Consider the following 24915-nt stretch of genomic DNA (forward strand, 5'->3'; position numbering starts at 1 on the left):
ATATTTATCTAATCTGCATAATTATTTATCATTTAAATTAAGATATAAAGCTAAATTTATATACAGCTTGACCAATTGACAAAGTGCGTGATTACGGTACATCATTTTTTTTTAAAGTCTTTTATTTCGTTCATAAAGGTTAAAAAAGAAAGAAGTACACATTTTTATCCATAAAATGTGTACACGTAGAAAACTGAGAAGCGAAAGTAGATCGAGATCGAGAAAATCTGATGAGTCTACCTGTCTTCACAGTAGAAACAATCTAGATCTATAGATCTACATTCAATGATTGTGTTTGAAAATGAAAACAATTGTTACAGAGGTAAATCTAATAAAAAATAATGAAGTCTATGATAGATTTAGACTAGATTGCTCATTGATGAGTCGTATTATTTAATGTATTTACTTTATTAATTGATTTAGAATAACTCAAACTGGTAAGAATAGATTAGCCTTGAAATTGATTAGTCTAGACATCATTTTTCAGTTAATGTCATTAGGCTTACCAACATCTTCAAAAGTTTAACAGTAGTATAATGCTGTATTGGTGATTCAGATCTAGAGTCTTGATCTACTTGTACAAAGTTCCAAAGATTTGCAGTGAGTAAACTAATGAGTCACTCTAACATGACTAGATCTAGTATGCTGTGAATTAATTTCTCTTTTGGTCAAGGTGCCATCTATTAATTAGCCTGCGTCTGATGATTAGATGACTATCATATTTGTTTTTTCTCCAGCTTCTCATTAAATTGATGACACTCTTGTTATCTTTACATGTAAACATGTTTATTTTTAGCCTCTTTAAGTACAGAATGTATGGTTGGTATATTTTTAGATGTTAGTCATTACTGATCACTTGGTTTATCATTTGAATGAATGTGAAGCAATAATTAAAAATATAAATACTTTAGTTTCCTGGCATCGATAGATAACATCAATTAAAGCTTAATGATTCTTAAACACAAAGAACAACTTGCCCTAGCATTTAAAATGCACACTAGAGATAAGGATGTTTAAAGTGTTGAACTATAACTTAAACCACACTAATGGCTTATAGATCTAGTTTGGGTCACATATGTACTATATGGCAAAGCTGACACTTGAGAATGCCTGAGATATATCAAATCATGACAGGACATAGACATTCAGTTTTCTTTTGTTTACATTGGTAATTTCAGCATGCCGTATGCCTAAACCTAATTTTCTTTCTGTATTGAATTCAATTAAAAGATTGCTAGCTGTCAAAAATTCCATTCCCAGTAATAAAACCTTATTTTAAACTTAATTGTTGTTAGTCAAAATTCTATTCTTGTCCTATAAGGGGATGTAATGGGGAAAAAAAGTCAAGCTTTTTTAATCACCTAGATGATGCCTAGATGATTTATAGGATAGAAGATGTAAAATTCATTTCTGTGGCTAATGATTTCAAATTGTGTCATGTGGCCATTCCGTTTCACAACTATTCTCATTTCTCTGTTATCACTGGGGACATTTTGAAATTACAATTCGAAATCAGGATTCAAACTCAGCTACAATACCAGATACAATAAAATTAATACCTGTCTACTATCGTAACCCATAAATGTGATTATTACCTAAATTCATTTAATAACCAAGTGCTAAGTCCTGACAGCCACTTTGATCTATGTCTATTTCTAGTCTAAGTCTATTACTTGGATACAATATTTCTGTGTTCAGATTGAAGATCTTGAGAAGAGTGTAGCAAAATGTGAAGAACGTTTGGATGTCATTGAGAGATTACAAAGGTTGACTATGATGACACATGAGGAAAGGTAACAAACTCCATAGAACAGTTTACAAATAGAAAATCTTTTTTGTTTTAGATAAGACAAATTGAACTTGCATTTCAGCTTATACATTGTTAGAAAGTAAAATCTCTACATACAATATCCACAATCTTAGAATTTGCAAGTACTTTCATTATAAAAAAAAGAAAATCCAGTTTCAGTGTAGTTCATATGGTGAATTATTTTCAAATTTCAATGATTTCACTCAGATGCCCAGTGTAATTACTTTTTAAATTCTACTGCGTCTGAGGCCTTTTAAAACTAGTTAGAAAGTTATGGTATGATCATTTAAATAGGCATGTTCATTGGATTATATATAAACAATTATATCCAACATAAGACATAATATATATCGATATAAGCATCATAGCAAACAGAAAGTCGTAAAACAAGTAAATGTCAGTTACTTCAGCAGTAACACCTTAGAGTTTAGTTTTAGAACTTTTCTCACTGTACTGAATTGTTCTTTTTTTATATTCCACAGATCTGAGTTGAAACAAGAAAAGAAGTTATTGGAGCAAACATTAGTTGACAATAGTAGGTTTATTTGTTTGTAAAAGTCTTAATTTTTGAACTGATTTTGTGTAAGCTTGTGGGTTTCCATAGGCTTTGAATTTTGAAGTAAGTTTTAGTCATTAGTTCCATTTTCATATTAGAAGTGCAAGAGGCATGATTAAAATGGGTTGTCTGTGGTACAAGGAGGGATTAGCACATTCAACTACCAGTCATATTTTGTATCTCTATACCTGACTCTGATAATGCACTCACTAGTTCTAACAATCTACATGATGAGTTTCAATTTAAAGACTAGAATGCTCAGAACCCAAGGGTTGGGCCCAGAATAGGTGATTTGTTTACAGCAATGATCTAGATTGAAGTAAAGAAAGAGATGGCTTAGCATTTGCACATCTTGTAGGAAACGATTAAGGGGGTAGGCAATATTTTTTATGGAGGCGCTGTGGCTAAACAGTAAAGCGCTTTGTTTCTGAACTGGGGGTTCGGGTTCGAATCCAGGTGAGAACTGGGATTTTTAATTTCGGGATCTTTGGGCGCCTCTGAGTCCACCCAGCTCTAATGGGTACCTGACATTAGTTGAAAAGTAAAGGCAGTTGGTCGTTGTGCTGTCCACATGACACCCTCGTTAACTGTAGGCCACAAAAACAGATGACCTTTACATCATCTGCCCTATAGACCATAAGGATACACCTAAAAGCTAGGAATGGATTTGCCTCCTTTTAATAATAATAATTTTATTTTTAAAGCGCTGTTAACTAACAAAATGTAGGCTCAAGGCACTGTAATAACTTTACAAACACCACAGCTGAAATGACAATTAATCTAAAAAAGTTTTAAAGAGATAGGTCTTAATGTTCTTCTTAAAAGTGGTGAAGCATGTTGTCTGTCTGAGATCAATGGGGAGTGAGTTCCAAACCTTTGGTCTGTGCACTGAAAAAGCCCACAGACCGTAGCTTTTGAGGGAGAAATGTGGCACTACTAAAAGCATTGAGTCCGTTGAGCACAGGGCTCTCTGGGGGACATATGGAGTAATCAGTTCGCTAAGGTACAAGGGCATCTCATTGTTATAAATACACTTTTTAAATTTAAATCAAAACACAAGAAATGGATGAATATAGATACATTTTATTATCTTATGAGAATTGTTTTAAATAACAACTATAAATGTGACTTTTGATAATCATATAATGCACTAAAATTGTCTCCTGTAAAATATCAATTATCAAGCTTTATAAATTCTACAAAAATAGGTCATCCAAAAGTATATATTTCTAAAAATAACATTTTTTACTTCCTTCATCAGGAAAACAATTAAAAAGTTTACGCTGGGAAAATGGTAAAAGTATGATCATATCAGTTATGATACTTGGAGTATTGTATGCAGGTTGGATGATGTACAGTTGACAGCTGGTTGTGACCTACATCTGATAGAAAGACTAGCCCCCTGACCAGTGATGTTATCTAAATCTGTTCATGTTATATGTATATAATAGACCTTATTATCTACTTGGAACTACATAATTTAAAATAAATTATGTCTTGAAATTATATTTCTGTTCAATATGATCAGATGAGTTGCTTCCCTTTTAAGCTTTTGGCCAAAAAAAAAAATAATCATAAGATTTGTATAATTAAGCACATATAATATTTAGTTGAAAATAGAATACAGGCACCCGTTAATCAACATTGTATTTTCTCCGCTCATTGCAGGGAGTTATACATACAGTTATATCCAACACAAGATATATATATATAAAATAACTTAGGTATCTTGTAGTAACAAAAGATTCATTTTCACCATATTTACCCTCCTCCAATATTTTGATAACAACAAACTAAAGTAGAGCACGTATCATTCATTGCTTCTTGGAAGTATATTGCTTTGTGACTCCTGCATGTGTTGTCGAGTGTACTCCCACACAAATAGAGCGCCACATACGTGAACGTTGAGAGACCGAATGACACCTTGTTGAGGAATCTCAACACATATGTCCAGGGATTGAATTATCTCTACTGGGATGCCCTCCCTTTCATTGCTGCAATGGATCAATAAACAATTCATTTAAAAAATGAAGACTTATGTGATGTATACTAGTTTAGCAGTTTAAATTTTCTTTCAATGAGAAAACATACACTTCAGAAACAAAGAAAATAATTTGTAATCCAGTTTCTCTAGCTGTTTAAAAAATCAGATCCTTAATTTATTAAGAGCAAATAATGTTAACAAATTTTAAAAAATCCTTATCTAAATAAATGAAATTAATTGAAACAAAAATGAAAACAAACACAGCATTCTTTAAAAAACAAAACTGCAAATAAAGAAGTTCCTCTTTAGTTATTAATTGAAGATGAGCACTATCTCATTCAAAGGCTGAGTGATAAAGCACTTGGTTTAACTTCAAATCACAGTAAAGAATAGGAGTCAGAACTATGGGACTACTAGGATGTCCCTGAGTCCACCTCATTAATAGGTACCTGATCTTAGTTTAGGAAAGTAAAGGTATTCAGTCAATGAGTTGTCCACTCAATGCCATTCTTAACCATTAGTCATAGTAAAGTAAATTTCCCCCTTCAGACCTTGAGAACTATGGTGCAAATGCTGTAAAGGTCATCTGTTTCTCTGGCCCACGATTAGCGAGGGTGCCAGCACAATGACCAACAGCCTTTACTTTTACCCTAGTAATGTCAGGTACCCATTAGAGCTGGGTGGACTCAGGCGGCCACAGATCATTTGCCATAGTATTGAATCTCAATCGCCCTGATGAGCTGATTACTTTCGTGGGATGTGTAGTTGATGTCCTGATTTAGCTTAAGTTAATAGTTTGTTTAAGAGAATGATCACTTTATTGTTCCCATTGAATTTGTAGATGAATTTTATAAACTATTGACTAACAAAACCTTCATCACTGCCAACAGTGGTTACTGGACCAATAAGGAGAGTTTAAAAAGTTTTCATTTTTCACTGCTCATTAACTTCTACATTCCAGACGCTTACCCTAACAGCAATAATGTTTTCTCTGGAAACTTGTAATCTTTCAGGCTGACACTGTTAGCAGTTTGTTCCACACCAACAAGGGTGTAGCCTTCCAGTTTTTTTTCCTCCAAGTAGGTCAGAAGCTTAGGTCTCATCACCTGAAATAAACCCAGAAGTAAGCACTTGATTAGCATATGAAATAAACACAGATGAAGTAGTATGCTTACATTGAGAAACTACTTATTTTGAAGTTCATCCTTTGCAAGTCGGGCTGAAATAATCTATAGTTTTGGATTTTTTAAATCTTTTTTTAATTTTTTTTTAATATCTCAAACAAAGTTCTAACAAACTTAATAAGAAACATATATCATATTTGATTTAGTTTTTATTCCTAAGGCTAAGCTTATCAAAGGTCAATACATGATGGTAAGCTAGTGAAGTGTATTATTACCTCTGTAATTGGGATCCATTTCTGTGCCGAGACGCTCAAATTTTGAAACATCCTGTCTTCAATATGGGTCAGGTTACCAATAACAAATTCTGACACACCAAATATTTCACTTGTGCGACAGAGTCCTAAAAACAAATTGAAAGCATTGCAACAACTGATGAACATCATATAAAATTAATGTATACAAATACTCCATGGTAGCTTTAAAATTACTGAGAGTTTGGAACCTTTGTGTCTGCCTATTTGACTTCCTTTTCTACTTGCAAAGTATTGCTGATTGCTAATGAGGGTGTCATACCGCTAGCACAATGACCAAACACCTTTACTCCCCATTGGACTCAAGGACATTCTAAAAATCTTCAAAAATACAAAATACCAGATTTCACAGGGATTCAAACTCATGACCTTCTCTTGGAAGATAAGTGATTTTCTACATGGCCACCTTTCCCCACTGAGATGGACTGTTTTCTGAACTTCTGAGTACTTAGCTCTGTTTGGGGAAGTACAAGTTGCTAGTTATAGTACTAGTCCTTTGTAAACTCCTGCCGGATGTGTTTTGGTAGTAAATTTGATTTTATTTAATACCGGTACTTTTGTAGCCAATTTATTTCTTTTTCCTTTAAAATAAAATCCAATATGTTACATTATAATAAAATAAAAAAGTTACATTAGTTTTTTGTTTGTCCCAGACAATCAAAATAATTAAGGATTGACAGAAATTTAAATACCACCCTCCCCCCAACACAAGTTTAATGTACCATTTAAGATAACATCAAGATTTTCTCACTGCATTATGTTTATTTCATTATGAAGTTAATTACCTCCAAGATTTGGTACTTTGTCAATAAGGGATGTAACCAATATAAGACGTCCTGTAGGTTTCACTCTCTGGAAGTCTAGCTCTGCTTCTGTTTCCTGATCTGGTGACATCTGTCTCCATGGCATGATCTTTTTTTGTACATCTCCATCAGCTGATTCCACAATGTCATCTTCATTTTCAGCTGGTGAAGTGAAACATAGTATATATTGCTTTAAAAGATGAAAATCTACTAGATATGGCCTTCTTCATTTGCAAGCGACTATGGATCATCTCATGGATGATGAGATAATGCCTGGGCATTAGCTGTGGTTGGAACGATGTTGCCCACACATCAGTTTCCCCCTCTTCATGCATCTGATGTGTTCAAAGAAATGGCAAGTGCGATACAGTTTAAAGGCACTGCCAGGATGTAGCACTCAGTGCTGCAAACTCCCTAAAGATCCTGATTTTTCTTTCTCAGGGTTGACTCCTGAAGCCTTTTCCATGATTGGGTATAGCTGCAGAGTTTTCCTTCTCCTAGGTGGGTAGCCAACAATAGCTAATGAGCCCCTCCTGCCCGAAGTTTACTGGTTTAGGTGCCAGTTACTCGCCTTCCCTCCTTCTTCTGTTAGTGAAAACAGTTCTGCCAGACTCAATATCTGAGCCACACGGGAAGGCCAATGTCAAATAATGACATTTTACTTTTCAGGCTTAAAGATTAGTCCTTTTCTGCAGGAATGACATTTTGAGAATTTTAGTTTCTGGCAGCTGCAAAGAAATCACAAAGGGACTCTCAGAAATGATTTTCTGATGAAGTGAAATAACACTGTACTAACTCACTATTCTGTTCTTCATGGAAGTTGCTTTTACACTTCTATTATCTGAAGTGGCAGTTTTCCTATGGAGGAAGTGCATTAGAAATTTGAAGGGCGATGAAGCATTCAGCCTCAATTGACACTAGCAAGGCATATAAGATAAGGTATGACTATTCAAACATCTCATGCTCTTAAACTCACTAATGGCCTAGAAATCTAATATTAACGTCAGACAAATCAATAACTTTTGGTTGGGAAAAAGGGGGGGGGGGAGAGAGAAAGAGCTATTGCAAGGAAGGGACTATAAAAAAACAATTTATTTAGACCTTGAGTATGTAGAGTTCTATAAGATGATTTATATAAAGTTTCAATGTTTCTTGAACTAATGGCTATAACATATGTAACTAATGTGGCCTATGAATGTGGTTAACAAATGTGGTTCTAATGCTGCCTATGAATGTGGTTAACTAATGTAGCCTATGCTATACCTTGAGCTTTACTTCTCCATGGACCTTTCTTACACAAAGCAAGTTGATCAGAAGGATTCAAAAGTTGAATCAAACATTTTGAACCATCTCCCTGCCATCTTGCATCCCTGCGCACAAAGTAATCTGGACGAATCCATTCCTCATCCGCTAGACAGGCTAGTTTTGGAAGTGTGTAGAATATTGTCTGAAGTCAAAGCAGCAACATTTTTAAAAGAATATTTGATAACTCAAAATCTTTACATTATTAATTTTCACAACTACAAAAAGACACTGAAATTTGACAGAGAGAACAATTTTACTACTGTTTCTTATCATTTAATTGTTAAACTGCTTTATCAAGTAAGTTTTAAGTTACCACCTCCTCATTGTATTAAACCCTTTCCTTGCTAATAATAGTTTATTTTTCAAGTTTTAAAATTATTTGAGTAATCTTAAAATATTTTAGTTTCTTTCATATACATTTTTTTTTAATTTTGAGATTGTCATTAGAAGTTCTAATTTTAAATTAGGTATTTAAGTATGAAGGGCAAAAAAGGCATGAAATTAATAGTAGGTCAAACTGATGTGCTTACTTCCATACTAAAATCTCTAACTGGGTCAAAACTGCTGTAGATATAGTTGTTGAGTAGCTTGTGTACTGTGTCACTGGCATTACTGAATCAAAGACGTTAGATGTTAGATTTATTAAAAAACCATGCAATACACACAAGTGCAATATTTGTTGATCTTAGTCTATCAATATTACCACCACTGTTCAATTAGTTAAATGATTAAAAAAAAAAAAAGAGAATTGAAAGCCAGTATTACCTATTGGAGAACATGAACTGAATAGATTCTGGCACCACAAAGTACTGAGTCTCCACCTCTTTTAAGCTCAGGCTTTGCACCTGCTCCCAGAGTCGAACTACAGCAGTCTGGGCAAATATTCTAGTGTTGTAGTGGTGAGCCATGGTCCATGGAAGGAGAGTTGATAAGGCTTTCTTGAAGTAAGGCACCTAAATGAAAGCCACCAAGAAGAGTTTTTTAATATAGTCATAAGGGATCATAAGAACTAAAGGTAAAAATGTAAATAAAATAAAAACAAGTAGATTAAAACATTCTAATGGAATAAAATTTAGTTGCAAAGTTACAGTTACAGCCAAGTTGCAGCAGCAAATTTCAAGTGATTGATTTAACTACTCATTATGGATTATGACATTGAAAAAAATTAAGTTTTAAAATGTGAACTGAAAAAATATTTACATCAACAGACAAACACAACAAAAAAGTCATTGCACTCAGACACACAAACACACATTCATACAACTTTTGTCTCAGTTAAAGAAACTATTACAAGAATTTTTATTTTTTTTTGCTTTTAATTTTGTAACATTGAGAGCCAATTATCAGGCGGGGTTAAGTAAAAAATTAATGATTACCTGTATATGTCCTGGCAACTTGGGTCCGATGTGAGATATAATAAGAAAAAGTGAACACAAACAAACACTTCTCTTGTCATTATACTGCAGAAGAAACACAAGGAAAATAAATTTTTAAAAATATTTTTTTTAAAGATATTTTAAATTAAAATTTCTCATTCCATGAGAATTAGTACAAAAACAAAACAAAAAAAAAAACAAACCCTGATCATTATTTCCCAAATGTTGTTTACATTGTCGGGAAATCTAATCATTAACAGCATGACTAGCCATTCAATATTCTGACGAACTGAAGGGTGACATTCCAGCTCCAGGGCCTGCCATAGGTCAGGCAGGAAACTGTCACATATATCCTGAGAGATACAAAACAAACATTAAAAAAAAAAAAAGTTCACATCTGCTAATATTTGAACAGCTTAGTGCAGTACCAGCAGTTTAAAATTTTAAAGATTTCACTTCAATTCCACTAAAAGATTAGTTTATAGTTTAGTCTCCAGCTCCTCACCAGGAACAAACTGAAGATAAAAACAGCAAAGAAGCTGAGGGACGGTTGAGAGTTTATGCGTTCAGATGAATTTTTATCCTGGATTTTACGGTAGTCAAAAAATATTTGGCATCGTATGAGTCAATGGTCTTGTGTTGATGATATAATATCCTGGATAAATAATTAATTAATTTTATTTAGAATTTATTACATTCTATGCCTCCAGCAGGAGATTATGTGTTCAGATGCAATAAAATTTTTATCCTTCATTTCACGGTAGTCAAAAAAATATTTGGCACCAGATGAGTAATAGCCAATGGTCGTGTGTTGATGATATAATATCCTGGATAACTAATTCATTATTTTTATTTAGAATTTATTACATTCTAAGCCTCCAGCAGGAGATAGCGGCAGGCAGGTATCAAACATGGGATCATCAAGGCGACAGTCAAGTCAGTGCACATACCAAGCAGCCAGGGAAAAAGGTGAACTTACCTTCACCCTAAACATCTTGTTTTTGAAAGAAACTTAACAAGAGTAAGGACAAAGTTAAATAATTACAGAGTAGCCTGTGTCAGTCAGCTGACATCAAGTTAGAGGTGGTGTCAGTGCCTCACTGCTTACCTTTGTTATAAAGTCTGCCAAAAGAAGAAACACCAATGACATACGATGCTTCTGTCTGTGGCTGAGAGAGTTGGAGAACTGTTTGTAGGTGGTCAGCACTGCCAGGTCCATGTAAGTCCCTTTCAGAGCCTCCAGAAACTGGACAACAAATGTGTGATCCGCTGCTACATAAGGTCGTAATGTGGACAGCCAGTTTAAAACTATAACTCGAGTAAACAGGTCATTTCTGGACATGCTGAAATTAAAATGTTTCTTTCAAATTATTTTATTTGAGCTGAACAAAAAAAAAAAAAAGTATAAAGATAAGCAACAATGTTTTGAGTAAGTGTGTGATTTCTCAATCTATACTTTGAGAACCTTCTTCACACTCAAATATAATATTAGATTGTGGGATGTGTTGTTTTTTTAGGGCATCCCTGAGTCCATCCAACTCTAATGGGTACCTGACTTAAGTTGGAGAAAGTAAAGAAAGTTAGTCATTGTGCTGGCCAAATCACACCCTGCTTGTTAACAGTTGGCCGAAGAAACAAATGAGCAAGGTCTTAAAGGGAAACTTTACTTTTTGTTGGATGTGTGGCTGATTTTATTGGGTAAAGAAAACTCTGACATCGCTAGAGCCTTCACACAACTAGAAGAAGCATCTCGACCAGCAGGACTTGAGGTCAATGACAGTAAAACCAAGTACATCGCAATGACAAGAGACAATCAAACAGAGGGACAACTTATCAAAATCAAAGACCACGAATTTGAAAACGTCCAAATATCTAGGAAGTACTATTAATTTAAAAAATGACCTACTAACAGAAATAAAGGAAAGAATAGCAGGAGGCAACAGGGCATTTTATAGCACCCACAATTTACTTAAGAGCAAAACAATTTCAAGGAAAACCAAGAAATAATATACAAAACCATAATAAGACCAGCAGCAATGTATGGAAGTGAGACCTGGACACTGACTAAGACATCTGAAAATTTACTTAATACTTGGGAAAGAAAAATTCTTAGGAAAATCTATGGTGCCGTACAGGATGAACACGCACTAACCATGAGATATATCAATTGTATGAAGACCCACCAATAGTGATGGAAATAAAAAAGAACAGACTACATTGGGCAGGTCACCTTGAAAGAATGTCAGACAACAGAGGAGCGAAAATCGTATGCAGGCAAAAACCAAAAGGCAGGTGACCCAAAGGCAGACCCCGAATGCGATGGATTGATGATGTGGAAGCAGATCTGAAGCAGCTTGGGGTTAGGGCGTGGAGACGAAAGGCCCAGGAAAGATCTGAATGGAAGGATGTGTTGAAGCAGGCCAGAGCCCTCCATGGGCTGTAGCGCCACTGGGATGGATGGATGGATGTGTGGCTGATTGGCATAAACAGACTGGCTACTTCACATTGAGGGGGCTAGAGTTGTAATCCCAATGAATTTTAAATTGGAGATTTATGTTTGATGAGTGTCTAAAAGCAGCACAAAAACACCCACTCCCTTCCCCAGATTGATGAGAATGTGGGTTTGGTTTTTTTTTTTTTTTTGACACACTGGCACAATATAGGCCATGTCGTGCCCTGAAGAGAACACAGAAGACAACAGTAAACATGAAACAATAGATGAGTATTGATATACAAAAAGTGTCATTGTGGCTGTGTATGAAAATGTGAGTTGAACATTTACATTTTAGACATCGACTTTCTTCTGATTTTGAGGACATGACTGATAGACTGCAAGCAGTTTGGAGTAGGTACTCAAATCTATTTTTGCAATTAAAGAAAGAAACAGAAGCGCACACACACACACAAAACTCATGTTACCTGGAGGTGATCTCATTTACTGAACAGCTTGACCCCAAACTTTCAATGTAGGAGCAGACATCAAGCCAAACTCTGAAATTAAAGTCAGACTTGTGGACACTACAGACTTTTAAAAATGTTTTTTACAGAAACATCTTATATGTCTAATGCTATGGAAAAATATAAATTACTTAAAGAACATTAGAATGATTAAAATGTAATGGAAATATTCTAATGACCATTATTGAAACATTTAATTAATATATAAAATAATAATTAGCTGAATCACAGGGCTTTAAGGTACATAGAAAGGGCTAGTTAGGTTAAATTTAAAATGTTTAGCACTGACCTTTCACCTCTCTTACTCAAGCTGCCTGTGTAGCAACCTTCAACCAGAAAAGGGATGAGTTTGGTGGCAATTTGTCTATCAGCATCTTCTTTTAGAGTCCTTTCACACAAGTGATCCAACACCAAGTACATGATTCCAGTCTTGTCTGCACTTAAAGCATTCAATTTTTCCATATACTGAAATCAGACAAAATAACCCAAACTAAAATTAAATGAACTAAAGTGTTAAATTCAATGATTCACTTGCAGTGTTCAACCAGTGAGTTCCACACATTTAGGTTGCCAATAGTTTACATGAGTTTCATGACTGATGAGACTATAGCAAAAAGACCTCTCATAATTTCCTCCCCTCCAGCTAAAACAAGGTAAACAATTAGGAGCTGTTAAACTCAAGGATCTCAGCCCAGATATAAGTGTGAGTCCAAGAGTCTCAGCAAGCAATCAAACCAGAAACTTTTGGATATAGAGCAGAAACAACATGCAATCACTTAATTACAGTTCTCTTATTTACAATCAATTCTTTGGACAAAATTCTTAGACCACTTTATTCTAGGATGTGATATCATCTATTTCATCTTTTACTCTGACCTCTACAACTAATGAAACAGCTGCACTATAGCATTAAGGTAGTAGGACTATGTACATTACCCCAAAGTTTACTACTGCCGGTATCATGAATAAACATTTTTTTTTTAAATTGTAATCCTATTTTACTGTATCAAACTTTATCATACATAATATATTAACATAGCAAGAAGTAGCCCACCCAATCTTATCATATCAATTACAGATGTCCCTCCAAAAGAAGAAAAGATAATTATGTCCTACATGCATCCATGCGTTCATCTAGCTGTGCATGTTAATTAGAACAGTGAAAATAAACAAGTGGCCATCTTAACTCAAGGCGCATAACTTCCCTATATTGACATAAATAGCTTAGAAATGTTAACAGCATCATTCTGCATTACTAATGAATGTACCTCTTTCACACTGGCCTCAATGACAGCATTGTCTTGCAGAAAAACTGACCTATGTAACAACACGGGTATGAATGCTTTGAGTTTCCTCCAGTAATTAGCATTCTTTTTCTCTTCTATAACATTAAGCCAGCTCAGCTTCAACATCTTGACAAAACTAGAGGCAGTGGTTGTGTCCTGTAGGAGCTAGATACAAGACGAATCAAACTTTAGATATACACCAATTAGAAGGAACCTTCTGGATTTATAATAATTTGTAAAAAGTTGAAATAATGAGAGTACAACCACTAAAATCATAACCATTATGAGTATAATCACTTAGAGAAAAACCAATGAAATTATAACCATTAAAAACTTAAACCAGTAAGAGTATAATCATTTAGAGTTAAACCATTAAGAGCTTGTCGGCTTGACCAGTATGAATATGACATCAATGTATTAAAAATCTTCTACTTTACCCTCTTTACAGACCAACGAGGGTTCTGTTGGGATCCCCAGAGGCTGACTTTTGATTATCCTATTCTAACTGTAATAGCTAATTTTCTCTTGACTTTTGTAAAGAAATTTATTTTCATAAACCCACAAAAACCCTATTTTGAGTAATCTACCACTAATAGCTTGGTATATCATGTTGACTTCATAAGCTTGGTATGTTATGGGTTAAAAATTTAACAAATGCAAGCTTCACTCACTGATAAGTGCCTGTAGCAAGGGGTGCATGTATATAATAAAACAATGATAAAACAATAATATAAGTGCAAGGGACCCTTAAGTTGGATGTAAGATTTAGCCCATATCTAAGCACTGTCAAGGTAATATGATATCATCCAGTCAGATAGTAAAAACAAACTATCAGGCCGAAAACAGGCAGAAGAGAGGACAAAAAACAATACATGAATGATACAAAGACTGAACAAGTTGTCCTTAACTCTACCAGCCCTGAGCCCCTGAAACAGACTGTTCCCTATGTCCTAAGCCCCTGAAACAGACTGTTCCCTATGTCCTGAGCCCCTGAAACAGACTGTTCCCTATGCCCTGAGCCCCTGAAAAATGGTCCACAGGCATAATGGTCATTTTGGAAATTACCAAAAAAAAGCAATCCATCGGTCTGGTCGTGTTAACTTATTTTGAGTAGAAGACTGAGACAGATAATGTTGGGTTGTGATATGAGTCACCAGTGGTGCCCCTATAGTACAAGTAAATTAATAAGAATTTTGTTTTGTTTTTATGTTACCTGACTTGTAATTATTTCCACAGTTTGCAATATTTCAACATCAGAGGCACCTGAACCTAATCCCATATCTTCCATTGCGCCTTCAAGGATGGATCTCAGATTGGAATGTAGAGAATTCTTAGAGTCTCCAGTTGGCATGTTCAAACTGAGCTCCACTAGGAGTTTTTGACACTTCCACTTACAGGAGATGAAGAAACTGATCAGACGACCAACTTGAGATTTTGTAAAACTCTCATTGCTAAAAAGAATAAAATATTAGTTAAATGGGTCACTCACAGAAAATCATTAAGCCTCCTTCATGTTTTAATTTTTTTTTAAAAATCAATCTGTTACTTACCTATCCCTCTTACGAGCAAAGGGCAGCGGTACATCTGCCACACATGTCATGCTAAAAATAGCACTTGAAATATCAGAAGGACACAATGCAAAGTCCTCGGTTTGACTTTTCAATATCTCCAGAATAACAGCCAATAACTTCATTGCTGCAGTACAATGGAGATCACAAAGGTCCAAGTTCTATTTGAATACAGGAAAAAAAGAAATTTCTTGTTTAAATTCACACATTTTCAAAACAATACTTAATACATTCAAATACAAACAAAAAATTCAATCAATGATTACTTAAAAACAAAAATGTGCCAGTGTCAGGTATTGGAGAATATTTCAAGTCTTATACAGTTATAGTCATTTATAGATAAAACAAAACAAAAAGCAAAGAAGGAATGACAAGGAAAACAACTTATTAGCAACTGACCTGTTCAGAGTTCCCTCCCTTAAGAGAAACTGAGAATGTTTTATGAACAAAGTTCAGCAGAACTTGTGTCTCCTTCAATGACTTTTGACTTCTGAGACCCAGACAAAGGAGAACATCTATGTACAACTCGATTTCATCAATATCCTCTGGCTAAAGATTGAAATGATATTACTGATAAGTTCATTTGTAAGAAATAACAAACTTCATACCTTGAAAGTTTGTAGAACAAAAAATAGTAAAAAAATGTGTGCGTTTATCCTATTGTAGGGATAAAATAGTGGTTGAGTTTAAACCATTAAGAAAACCCAATGTCTGAATGTTTACCCTATATTAAAGGAGACATTTCTTTTCTGACCCCCCCCCCCCCCCCCAATGCCTTTTAACCCAGGACTTCTGCAACAGGGTTTTCTTTATGCCCATGACAATATTTACACACACAAACTAAATAACAGAGAAAAAGTTTCAGTCACCTTGACCAAATGTTCCAATAATCTTGTCATCACAAAGTATGAAACTTCATCAAAGTGTTCACCTAAATGTCTCCATAGAAACATGTCAACCATGTTGCGAGGCTCTGAAAAAGAAAAAGATTGTGGCAGGTTGTAACAGTTCAACTATAATACTTTTCTGGACAAGTTTTTTTTCACTCTTGTAATGAAACCAGAACAAAAAAGATGGCTGTCAGTCAGAGAATTGTAGTAGTTTACTTTCAAAAACCTTTTAACATTTTTTAGGAATCCCCATGAAGGTTATAATTCTCTCTCGTAACTAGCACACAAAAAAAATATAGTCAAAATAACGTCACTTTCTCCTTAATGTTTCTTGTCTCCCATAACCTAATGCATGACTTTGTTCATCTATGTACTTAGTCATTAATAATTGGCATTTTACATTACATGTTTCTCAAAATATCTCTTTCCGATTCACAGCTAGTTTTGAATTTCTATTTTTAAAGAATACATGTCAAGCTTGCAACAGCATTTTAAAATTCTTATTTCATATTATTTTTATCTCAGAATTCTGACACATAATTTTTTTTTTGCAAATTATATAAAATTATTTTTTTTTGGTCCTATCACTAATCTAAATCAAAACCATGTAACTATTTTATAACTTCATAGACTCTGGACGAATTCAAATCACCATTATATAAAGATTTATGGTGTCTCTTTTTTTCCACAATACATTGACTTATAATTTCAACATGACTTACTTCCTTCTTCCATCACTAAACTATAGATCATTGACAGACATCGCTTGACTTTATCTGTATTTATATAGGCCCTTGTCCTAAGATCCTGTAAGATGCCGGACACCTCACCCAATGTGCTTCCTAGTGGTGAATGCAATAAGTTTTTCTTAACTTCATCTTCGATCAACAGCGTGTTCTCCACTTCAGCTTCAGCTAGCAGCATCAACATCCTGGCAAGTCCAACAACTCTGTACCCATCCACAACCACAGAACAGTTATCCCCTTTAAAAATATAATATTATGAAATAAAATATGACAATGGCATAACATATACTTTATAATAATGAAATAGGGGTGAATTATTTTTTATATAATCTTACCTTCATTTTTAGCTTCTAAATAATCCAACACCTCAGTAAATACAAGCTTATCCTGAGACATTAGACTAGATGACCTAGATTGTATCCAGCAGACAACAGATGCCCAAAGAGTTGTGCCTCTTTGAAAAATCTCTTCTCTATTTAAAAAAGCTAATGTACTGAAAAACTCCCTCAGACTGGTAGAGCTCTGTAGGAAATTAAACAAGAGTCTTTTTATAGAAATAAAGAAGTAAAATAAATCTATCCACTATAAGAAAAAGAAAAATTACTTCTCTTTGTCATGGTAGTTGAAAAGTTAACAAAAGTTAATAACTAAATAAAAAAAAGATTTGTTGCTAATATCAATAAAAGGTTTTCTATCTAACCTTTTGGGTCTAGATAACTAAAAAAAATAATTTAATAATAAACAAAAATAAATGCCAAATAATCACTATTTAAAACAAATCATCATATTTTAGTTGTAGCATTAAAGTAATGAAATATCTTAAAGGGAAACTACATTTTCTATCATTTGTTTACACTTAAAAATTAATTATTTCTGTTGAAATGTGTTCCGGTGACAATTGAAATTCATTATGACAAAATTGTTTGTGAATCTTTTAATGCGTCATTTTTTGTTCATACCAGATCCACCATATTAAGCAGACTTTGACAAATGAAACACTGAATAGCTCCCCTTGTAACAGGTTCAATGGAAGCCAAGCACGACTGCAGAAGTTGCCTAAAAGAAAGAAAAAAAACAAGCACTGGAACATACTCCCCAACCACAATGTAACAGGTTAAGTGATTATAAGTGAACAGAATGTAAAACATAAAAACATTCAAACTTGAATGTTTAGACCAAAAATCCTATACGAATCATTACAGCTATTATAGTTGCTATGAACCAAAATCAATGGAGGGACAACTTGGCAAGACATTAAACCCTATCGGCACAAAAGCAATTCTTCTCTAAGCCAATAACATTCTTTTCTAAAAGCTTCTTAAGAGAGCGGGGAGAGGGCAGTGGAGAGAGAAATATAAGCTGATTGAGACTGCAATGTTCTTAAAAATGTCAATTTTTCTGTTCAAAAAGGTCCATAACAACAGTAAAAAACAAGACATGCTTTTAAACAATGATAAGAATATTCTTTTTTTTTTACTGACAAAGCCTTGTAGTCTTTTTCCACCTGCTCCTTATTTAACTTATTCTTTTTTTTTTTTTTTTTTTTCAGATCTTGATTTTAATTTAATGCATAGCTTTTTAGAAGCAATGAAACAGGACCAGTAAAGTTAAAAAGTAGCTTACTTTATTAAACAAAGCAGCCCTGCATCAATGAATGGCTCAGTTTTGACATGACTCAAGCCTTCAAATATAAACACTAAAGGTATTGAGCCCCAGTTGTTGTCACAGACAATTTGTAAAAGATTTCTGAGGTAATCAGCTGTAAACAAGAGAAACATTTTTCTAGCATTAGAGCCTAAATAATATAAAATTAATAACTTTTTTTTTCTCAAAAAATTCTCTCTATTTTATTTAAAGACCATTGCCTTACTTATGAGGGTTTTGACTCTGTTATAAATTTTGAATTAGATTAGCAACTATGACTTCAATCATTGAAATGAAACTTTAAAAAAATGTGAATATGCACGTCTCAAATATATGCCGGAAGGACTAAGCCAACAATCTGTGAACTTACATTTTTGATGCTTGGTGAGTGTAGAGAGTAGATTGTTAAAAAAACTTTTTAAAGCCTGGCTGACAGGTGAGCTCATACCCAGTTCCGTGCCATCATACCTTGAAATAAAAAAATTAGTGACAACTGTAAAGATGATAATGCTGGTATAAAATCAAAACTTGGTCAGCTACTGACTTTTTTTTTTAGAGTCAAACATTTATTTCATAAAAAAAAAAAGCCAGTTACAGAAATTAGCAAGAAAAAAAAAAATACTTTTTTAAAAACAAAAACTTATAAGTGTAATTGTATAAGTTAGTTTGGATCAGTCATGTCATTAAATTTGTAACAATAATAAATCTGTGCTATTAGAAATATTTTTACAAATTGTTTTTCTTTTGTGCAATTTCATGCTTTTAGTTTTCTCGATGCGCTATGATCCTATCGCTTGTCTATACCCATTGGGAAAGGAAAAGGAGGGGGGGGGGGGGATGAGAAGGGAGTATCTGGGTGAATTTTACAGTGATATCTTTTTAAATGCATTAAAAAAAAGTAGACTCGAATTTTAAGGCTTAATAAAAGCCTCCTCCAAGGGGACTAATTAATTGGTAAACTTATTTTAATTTTTTTTTATTGATTCTTAATTTGTCAGGTACAAGAAATAATTGTGCAAAATTTCAACTTTATAAGAGATAGGGTGTGGAAGTAATAATGTGTACAAACTTTTTACAGAACAGACAGAACAAAACTGATAGAAGCTTTGTAAAAATATGGTGAGGTGGGGATAGTTACATTCTTTATGACAGTGCTGAGATTATACACGCCTCTAAATCTTTCAACGTATGAATCTCAGCCCAGCCCTAAAACTATTCAACTTAATATATAATTACTACTTAGGGTACAAGTTACTTGACAAACTCAAACATTCAAATAATAATAAATGTTAACCTGCTATACAATTTGTTTTCTTGTAAATACACCAAAAGATCATTGGACAAAAACTGTGAACAGAATGTAAAGAAACAAAAAATACAATGAAAAAATAAGAGAAAAAAAAAAAAAATATTACAATTAAATAATTTTTTTTTTAGGAAACCTAAAACCTAACATTCAAAAGAAAAAAAAAATTTAATCTAGTGAATCAAGTTAAAATAATAAATTTATTGAATAAAGAAATTCAATCTAAATCTGATTCTATACAAAATATGTTCAAAAAATTGGATAAATGAGAAAATAGAAATCATGCCTTTAACTGTTGGTGTTTCACCAACGGCACTTTAGCAAAGTCCATGGATAACAAAGTTTGGGCTCCCCAGCGGGACAGGAAATGGCTGTCATGGTGAAAACATCGAGTTATAATTGTTATCAGCCAGGAGGAATGTAATAAATGAAGCCCTGTGGAGAGCAAATTGAAGCATAAAACAGGTTAAACAATAGGGGGATCTTTTTTTTTTAGTTAATATAATCAACCAGAAAGAATGTAATAATTGATTAGAACAAAGCATGTTTAAATATATTGAACAGAACACATATTTACTAGCATATTTATTTTTTTTACTTATAAAATGTATAATGTACCCTAGACCCCTGTTTTCAGGTTGACAGTCATTACTAAACAGACTAGTAACAATTTGACGTATCCTATACAATTTCAATTTCCTGGGGTGACCAGATAAGTTTAAAAATAAAGCATGCATAATCCTTCTAATTAATTGTAGTCCTTTGTACAGGGCCAATCTTAGGTCTCTATAGAGGTAAACTAGACAGCCACCTAGGGCCTCCAATTGGTGGGGGCCTCACACAGGACTAAAAAAATTTTTTTTGGAGGAAAAATTGCAAAACTAAGATCTGATCTCAAACATTATAGAGCACTATGACTCTATGTTTACTAGTCTAACTCTTGTCTCTAGTATAGAAATTGTGATATATAAATATCAGTTATTTGTTGATTTCGAGACAGGTTTTTAAAAAATTGTGTAATTTTATTTTTTCTCTGTTTCTTTTATCTTCTATTGGGGCCAAATTCACTTCACTTAGGGCTTCCAATCATCCAAGACCAGTCCTTCTTTATAATAACACTATCAATATTTGACACATTTTTGTATCTTTTCATTAAAATTATTCTGCCACCATTAAACTTTCTTAATCAACGTGGAAAAACAATAATTGATAGTCCTCTAAATTATTCATAGTTGGACTAATATACACTGATGGGATGAGATGTAACATTCAATGAAATTATTTCTTCCTACCATCTATTGACATCGATGCACTGGCATCAATAAGCTTTTGCATTCTTGGCAGTATTGGCTTTATAACATGAACCTAGAAGACAATATATACATATATATATAGTGGTAAATCCAAACTAATACAATATTACAAAATCTTCCTAGTAAAAAAGCTTTAATTGTAATATTATTGGTTTCATTCCTGATACTATTAAAAAAAAAGATAAAATTCACATCTAGTTACACAAAATAAAATTAACATTACGGATTTAAAATAATCATCATGAATATGAAAAAATGAAGCAACAAATAAAAAAAATTAGTATATAAAACAAAACAAAAGTATCTGAGAAATAGTTATAGCCTAAGAAAGTTCAATAACTCTCATACATAGCATTGAATATGTATTACCCAGAACAAGAGAAATAAAAAACTAATGCATTTGAATATGATCAAACTGTACTGCTTTCAAAGACATAAATATTTATTACGACCAATAAATGAAACTCACCTGTTTTTCTTCTAGTGTTTCAATAATCAAGAAAAAATTTTCCCACACAGAAACCAACTCTTGTTTTGAACATGGTGACCACCAAAATAAAGGATCTCCACCACATGTATCTTGATTGACTTTCGGAGTGTTCAGTGTACAAGAGTTTTGAGTACAAGTGTCCACAAGTCTCTTGACAAGATACATGGACAGTTTTCTATGATTGGGCTCTTGACTTAGTAATCCTCCCTGAACTATAGCCCAGAATTTGTTGCTGCAAATTTTAGCACACAGCTTTTCTTTTTCCAACCCTTCCACTGGAAACAAATAGTCTTTAAGGCAATAGAAGACAAAGAGGCACTTCCAATAGGAGTCGCTGTTCACATTTCCATTTAGCGGCTTAGTATAATTTGACCACACCTCGTCTTCTAACGTCTTTCTTAAATGAGCCGGGCAGTAAGAAAATATTTTTGCTATTGATGTAAAAGATTTGCAAAAGGCTTTATCATCAGTAGAAGTATTTATCACTGCTTCATATAGTTCATATAACCACACATCCATGTTTTCAAAACTGTTTAAGAATTTGATAAAAAATGCTTTATTGCTAAGGAGTGGAGAAATCATTTCTAAACTTGAAAGCTCATTCAAAGGTTCAGTCATTGAGGTATGGTAGATATCTAACTTTGATTTGAGTACTTGACTTTTTGTTTGCTTGGCACTATGGCATGAGAACAAGGGGACAAACAGCTGGCTCACCATGGCCACCATTTGATTCTCCTCTAAATACTGTGCACATGTTAAAACCAGCTTGATGTTCAAGCCAAAAAACCTGGTCCTTTCCTGGTTAATTTTCTCAGACCTATGCATAGTTTGTACATAATAGATCAAAGGGAAGCAAACCTCTCTGACAAGGATAAGTAGGGATTCTTGGAGGGCATCAGTAAAGCATCCATCTTTCCTAACCTGCTCCTTATCGTCCAGGTTTTTTAAGGAGGAAACAAACTGCAGTAATGTATCTAACGCTTGTATGTGTTCCTTGATATTTAAATCTACAGTCTGAAAGTCTTGTAGTTTTTGACGCAATGGAGCCGTGATGTAGTCTATAACTACTTTATAAGGAAACTGTTGGGACATTTTTTTGCTAGAGTGAAATTACGATATTAAATGATGATATATTATAATGATGCTTTGGAATCACTCTTATCATCTCTATTCTGAAAACAAAAAAACAACAATCATTTATTTAAAATCAGAATATATTTATTAGATGTCAGTGATAAAAGATATAATAAATGATAGAGATACACAAAAATAAAAAATCGATTGCTCTATGCTAAGTAAATTTTCTCTACTGTTAAAGATTGGTGTCATACAGTAGAAAAAAAAACAAACTAGAAATTAAATCTGCATTCTAGAATAAAAAGTATTGAAGTCAATTTACAAACGAATGTTAGCTGCATGTCAGATGAAGAAATCAAATTAAAATAATCTACTATGGTTATAAAGGTATGATGAGTTAAAGACGAAAATCCATTTTTTCTATCACAGTTTTTTTTACATTTTCTATCGTCCATTTTTATATACATTCATTAATTAAAAAATAAACGGCATAACTTCGCTCCTATATAATATAGAAAGATAAATTTCGTATCATTGTTGTTATAGAAATAGAATATATTATAGTTATAATAATAATATTATTTATACTTAGTTTGAATTTTGTGCTAGTAAGTATGGTAATTTCTGTCTAACGAACATGTTGAGCCCTGCCGCTGCAATTTTTATATTTGAATTTTTATAGCTCCGTTAAGGTTAGTCCTACGAAAAAACTGCAAACATCTATAAACTTGTCATCCATTTGCCTAAAAAAAAGATATGTTGTTTTGTTACGCTATGCATAGTTGGAATAAAATATGATGTCAAAGAGTGTCAGGTCAATGTGTCCCAAAGCTAACATTAACGAACACCATTCCCTGCTTTGTAACTTAGTGAACACTCTCAGTGTGCTAATGAACACCTCATAGTTATTGTATTTAAATTTTTTTATTATCTTTAATTTTCCTATTTTATATCAATTTCTTTTTAAATTAACTAAAGACTTAAAGACAGACAGGCCAGTGTTACTTTTCCCACTCTCAATAGCTTCCTTCTCTGTTTATAACAGACGCCATAAGGCCATTATTGGCATAATGATTAGCTACAAGTTTTACCTCCGATAATGTGTACTGTAGCATATCTAAGTCTAGTTGACCCAAATTTAAAAAAACACTGCGCGCAACCTGCTTGTCTAGCCCACTCACTCTGCTCAGTGACTGTGGCCTAATTTGGTACCTCATCGATCAATAATTGTCCCTCCCTCTAAGTTTTTTTTACATTTGCAGAGCATTAGTGATGAGTGACAAAATAGTAATAAAATAGTGTTACAATAAAATGTAGATCTAGCGTTCGTTAGTGTCATTGATACTAGTGATAAAGGCTGTTCGTTAATGCCAATTGTCATTGATAATAATAAACGAATATTGCCTGGTGAACACCCCTATTTACACAAAGTGATAAAGTTTATGACTCAACTGACTCTAGACTCTAGTGACACTGACAGTCTGAGTCTAGTCTCTAGTAACTATTCTAGATCTATCTGAATTTCTATAATTCTATCTATATTCTATAGTGTACTATAAATATATATTTATAGATCTAGTCTATTATTATAACAATAATAATCAATAATGATAATAATAGACCTTGTAGTATGTAGTGTAGTCATGACATATTTGTAGTTTCAGTATAACTTTTTTTTTTAAAGTAGAATGTATATAATTATAATGATAAACTTATTACGTAATTAGATCTAGATAGATCTAATTAATTCTAATTCTAAAGTAATCTAACTTTCTAGATCTAATTCTAAGACTTTTTTTTTAAGTAAGTAAAAAATAGATTAATAGATCTCTGTCAGAGTCTGTCATCACATTAATTTATAATTATGAATATGATTAATTTCATTAATCACAAAATTATTAGATCTAGTATTTTATAAGATCTAATATTATTTATTAGATAAAGGACATTACAATTTCGACTGTAACACGATATGTACCATAGTGACAGTCCATACGGCATAGAATCATAGATGTACCATGGCCATGACAATAAATACTCTACCACGTCCAGAGTAGTTAACTAAATGTAAACATTTCCTCGTGTTGATATTGTAACAGATAGATCTATAATTTATATATAGGTCTGTGTTTTGTTTATTTTAATTTTTATTTCAAACTATTCGCACGTAAATTGCTCTTTAGTTTACTACATCTACTTATCTTTTTTTATAATCGAATAAACTCTCTCACTTAGATCTATCTTTGCAAGTTGCTAATTAAAATATGTGTCATAAAATTTCTACAATTTAGATCTAAGTAAATTAAATAACAGCATAGCTTCAAAATCAATATGATGGGAAAATAAAAAAAAAAAGAGAATCTTTTCA

The 24915-nt window shown here is 33.2% G+C and overlaps 3 protein-coding genes across 7 annotated transcripts in view; 1 reads left to right on the top strand and 2 right to left on the bottom strand.

The window, feature by feature from the left end:
• The window catches only part of LOC106063724 (uncharacterized), a 90210-nt gene extending 89563 nt beyond the window's left edge, over window positions 1-647 (bottom strand). For both annotated transcript variants that reach the window (XM_013222169.2, XM_013222167.2), the window contains exon 1: window positions 507-647. The gene's annotated coding sequence lies outside the window, so the exon portion shown is untranslated. The remainder of the gene's footprint in view (window positions 1-506) is intronic.
• LOC129924899 (uncharacterized) lies at window positions 86-3872 on the top strand. Of its 3 annotated transcripts, XR_008776776.1 has the most exons (5): window positions 86-322; window positions 488-600; window positions 1699-1793; window positions 2293-2345; window positions 3628-3872. XR_008776776.1 is itself a non-coding variant. In XM_056022207.1 (4 exons), exons 1-4 carry the CDS (start codon window positions 302-304, stop codon window positions 3726-3728), a joined length of 309 nt encoding a protein of 102 aa, XP_055878182.1. In that variant the 5' UTR covers window positions 121-301; the 3' UTR covers window positions 3729-3872. The 3 variants fall into 3 exon arrangements, 1 of the variants encoding a protein (XP_055878182.1); XM_056022207.1 differs by lacking the exon at window positions 488-600 and having other exon boundaries at window positions 121-322; window positions 1660-1793; XR_008776777.1 differs by lacking the exons at window positions 488-600; window positions 3628-3872 and having other exon boundaries at window positions 143-322; window positions 2293-2346.
• LOC106063725 (probable methyltransferase TARBP1) lies at window positions 3430-24655 on the bottom strand. Of its 2 annotated transcripts, none has more exons than XM_056022205.1 (27): window positions 24526-24655; window positions 21450-22642; window positions 20960-21032; window positions 19954-20102; window positions 19656-19708; window positions 18732-18829; window positions 18341-18476; window positions 17677-17773; window positions 17053-17239; window positions 16694-16954; window positions 15951-16054; window positions 15481-15630; window positions 15064-15242; window positions 14727-14964; window positions 13496-13678; window positions 12517-12692; window positions 12189-12260; window positions 10378-10612; window positions 9473-9622; window positions 9270-9353; window positions 8659-8846; window positions 8424-8505; window positions 7852-8035; window positions 6571-6750; window positions 5750-5874; window positions 5320-5456; window positions 3430-4360 (listed from the first exon to the last, which is right to left on the bottom strand). In XM_056022205.1, the coding sequence occupies exons 2-27, from the start codon at window positions 22560-22562 to the stop codon at window positions 4177-4179; spliced, it is 4818 nt and encodes a 1605-aa protein (XP_055878180.1). In that variant the 5' UTR covers window positions 22563-22642; window positions 24526-24655; the 3' UTR covers window positions 3430-4176. The 2 variants fall into 2 exon arrangements, with proteins under 2 accessions (XP_055878180.1, XP_055878179.1); XM_056022204.1 differs by having other exon boundaries at window positions 24500-24643.
• Between the last annotated feature and the right edge of the window lie 260 nt (window positions 24656-24915).

The sequence above is a fragment of the Biomphalaria glabrata genome, chromosome 3, assembly GCF_947242115.1.
Source record: "Biomphalaria glabrata chromosome 3, xgBioGlab47.1, whole genome shotgun sequence".
In the NCBI taxonomy this organism is placed as follows: Eukaryota; Metazoa; Mollusca; class Gastropoda; family Planorbidae; genus Biomphalaria; species Biomphalaria glabrata.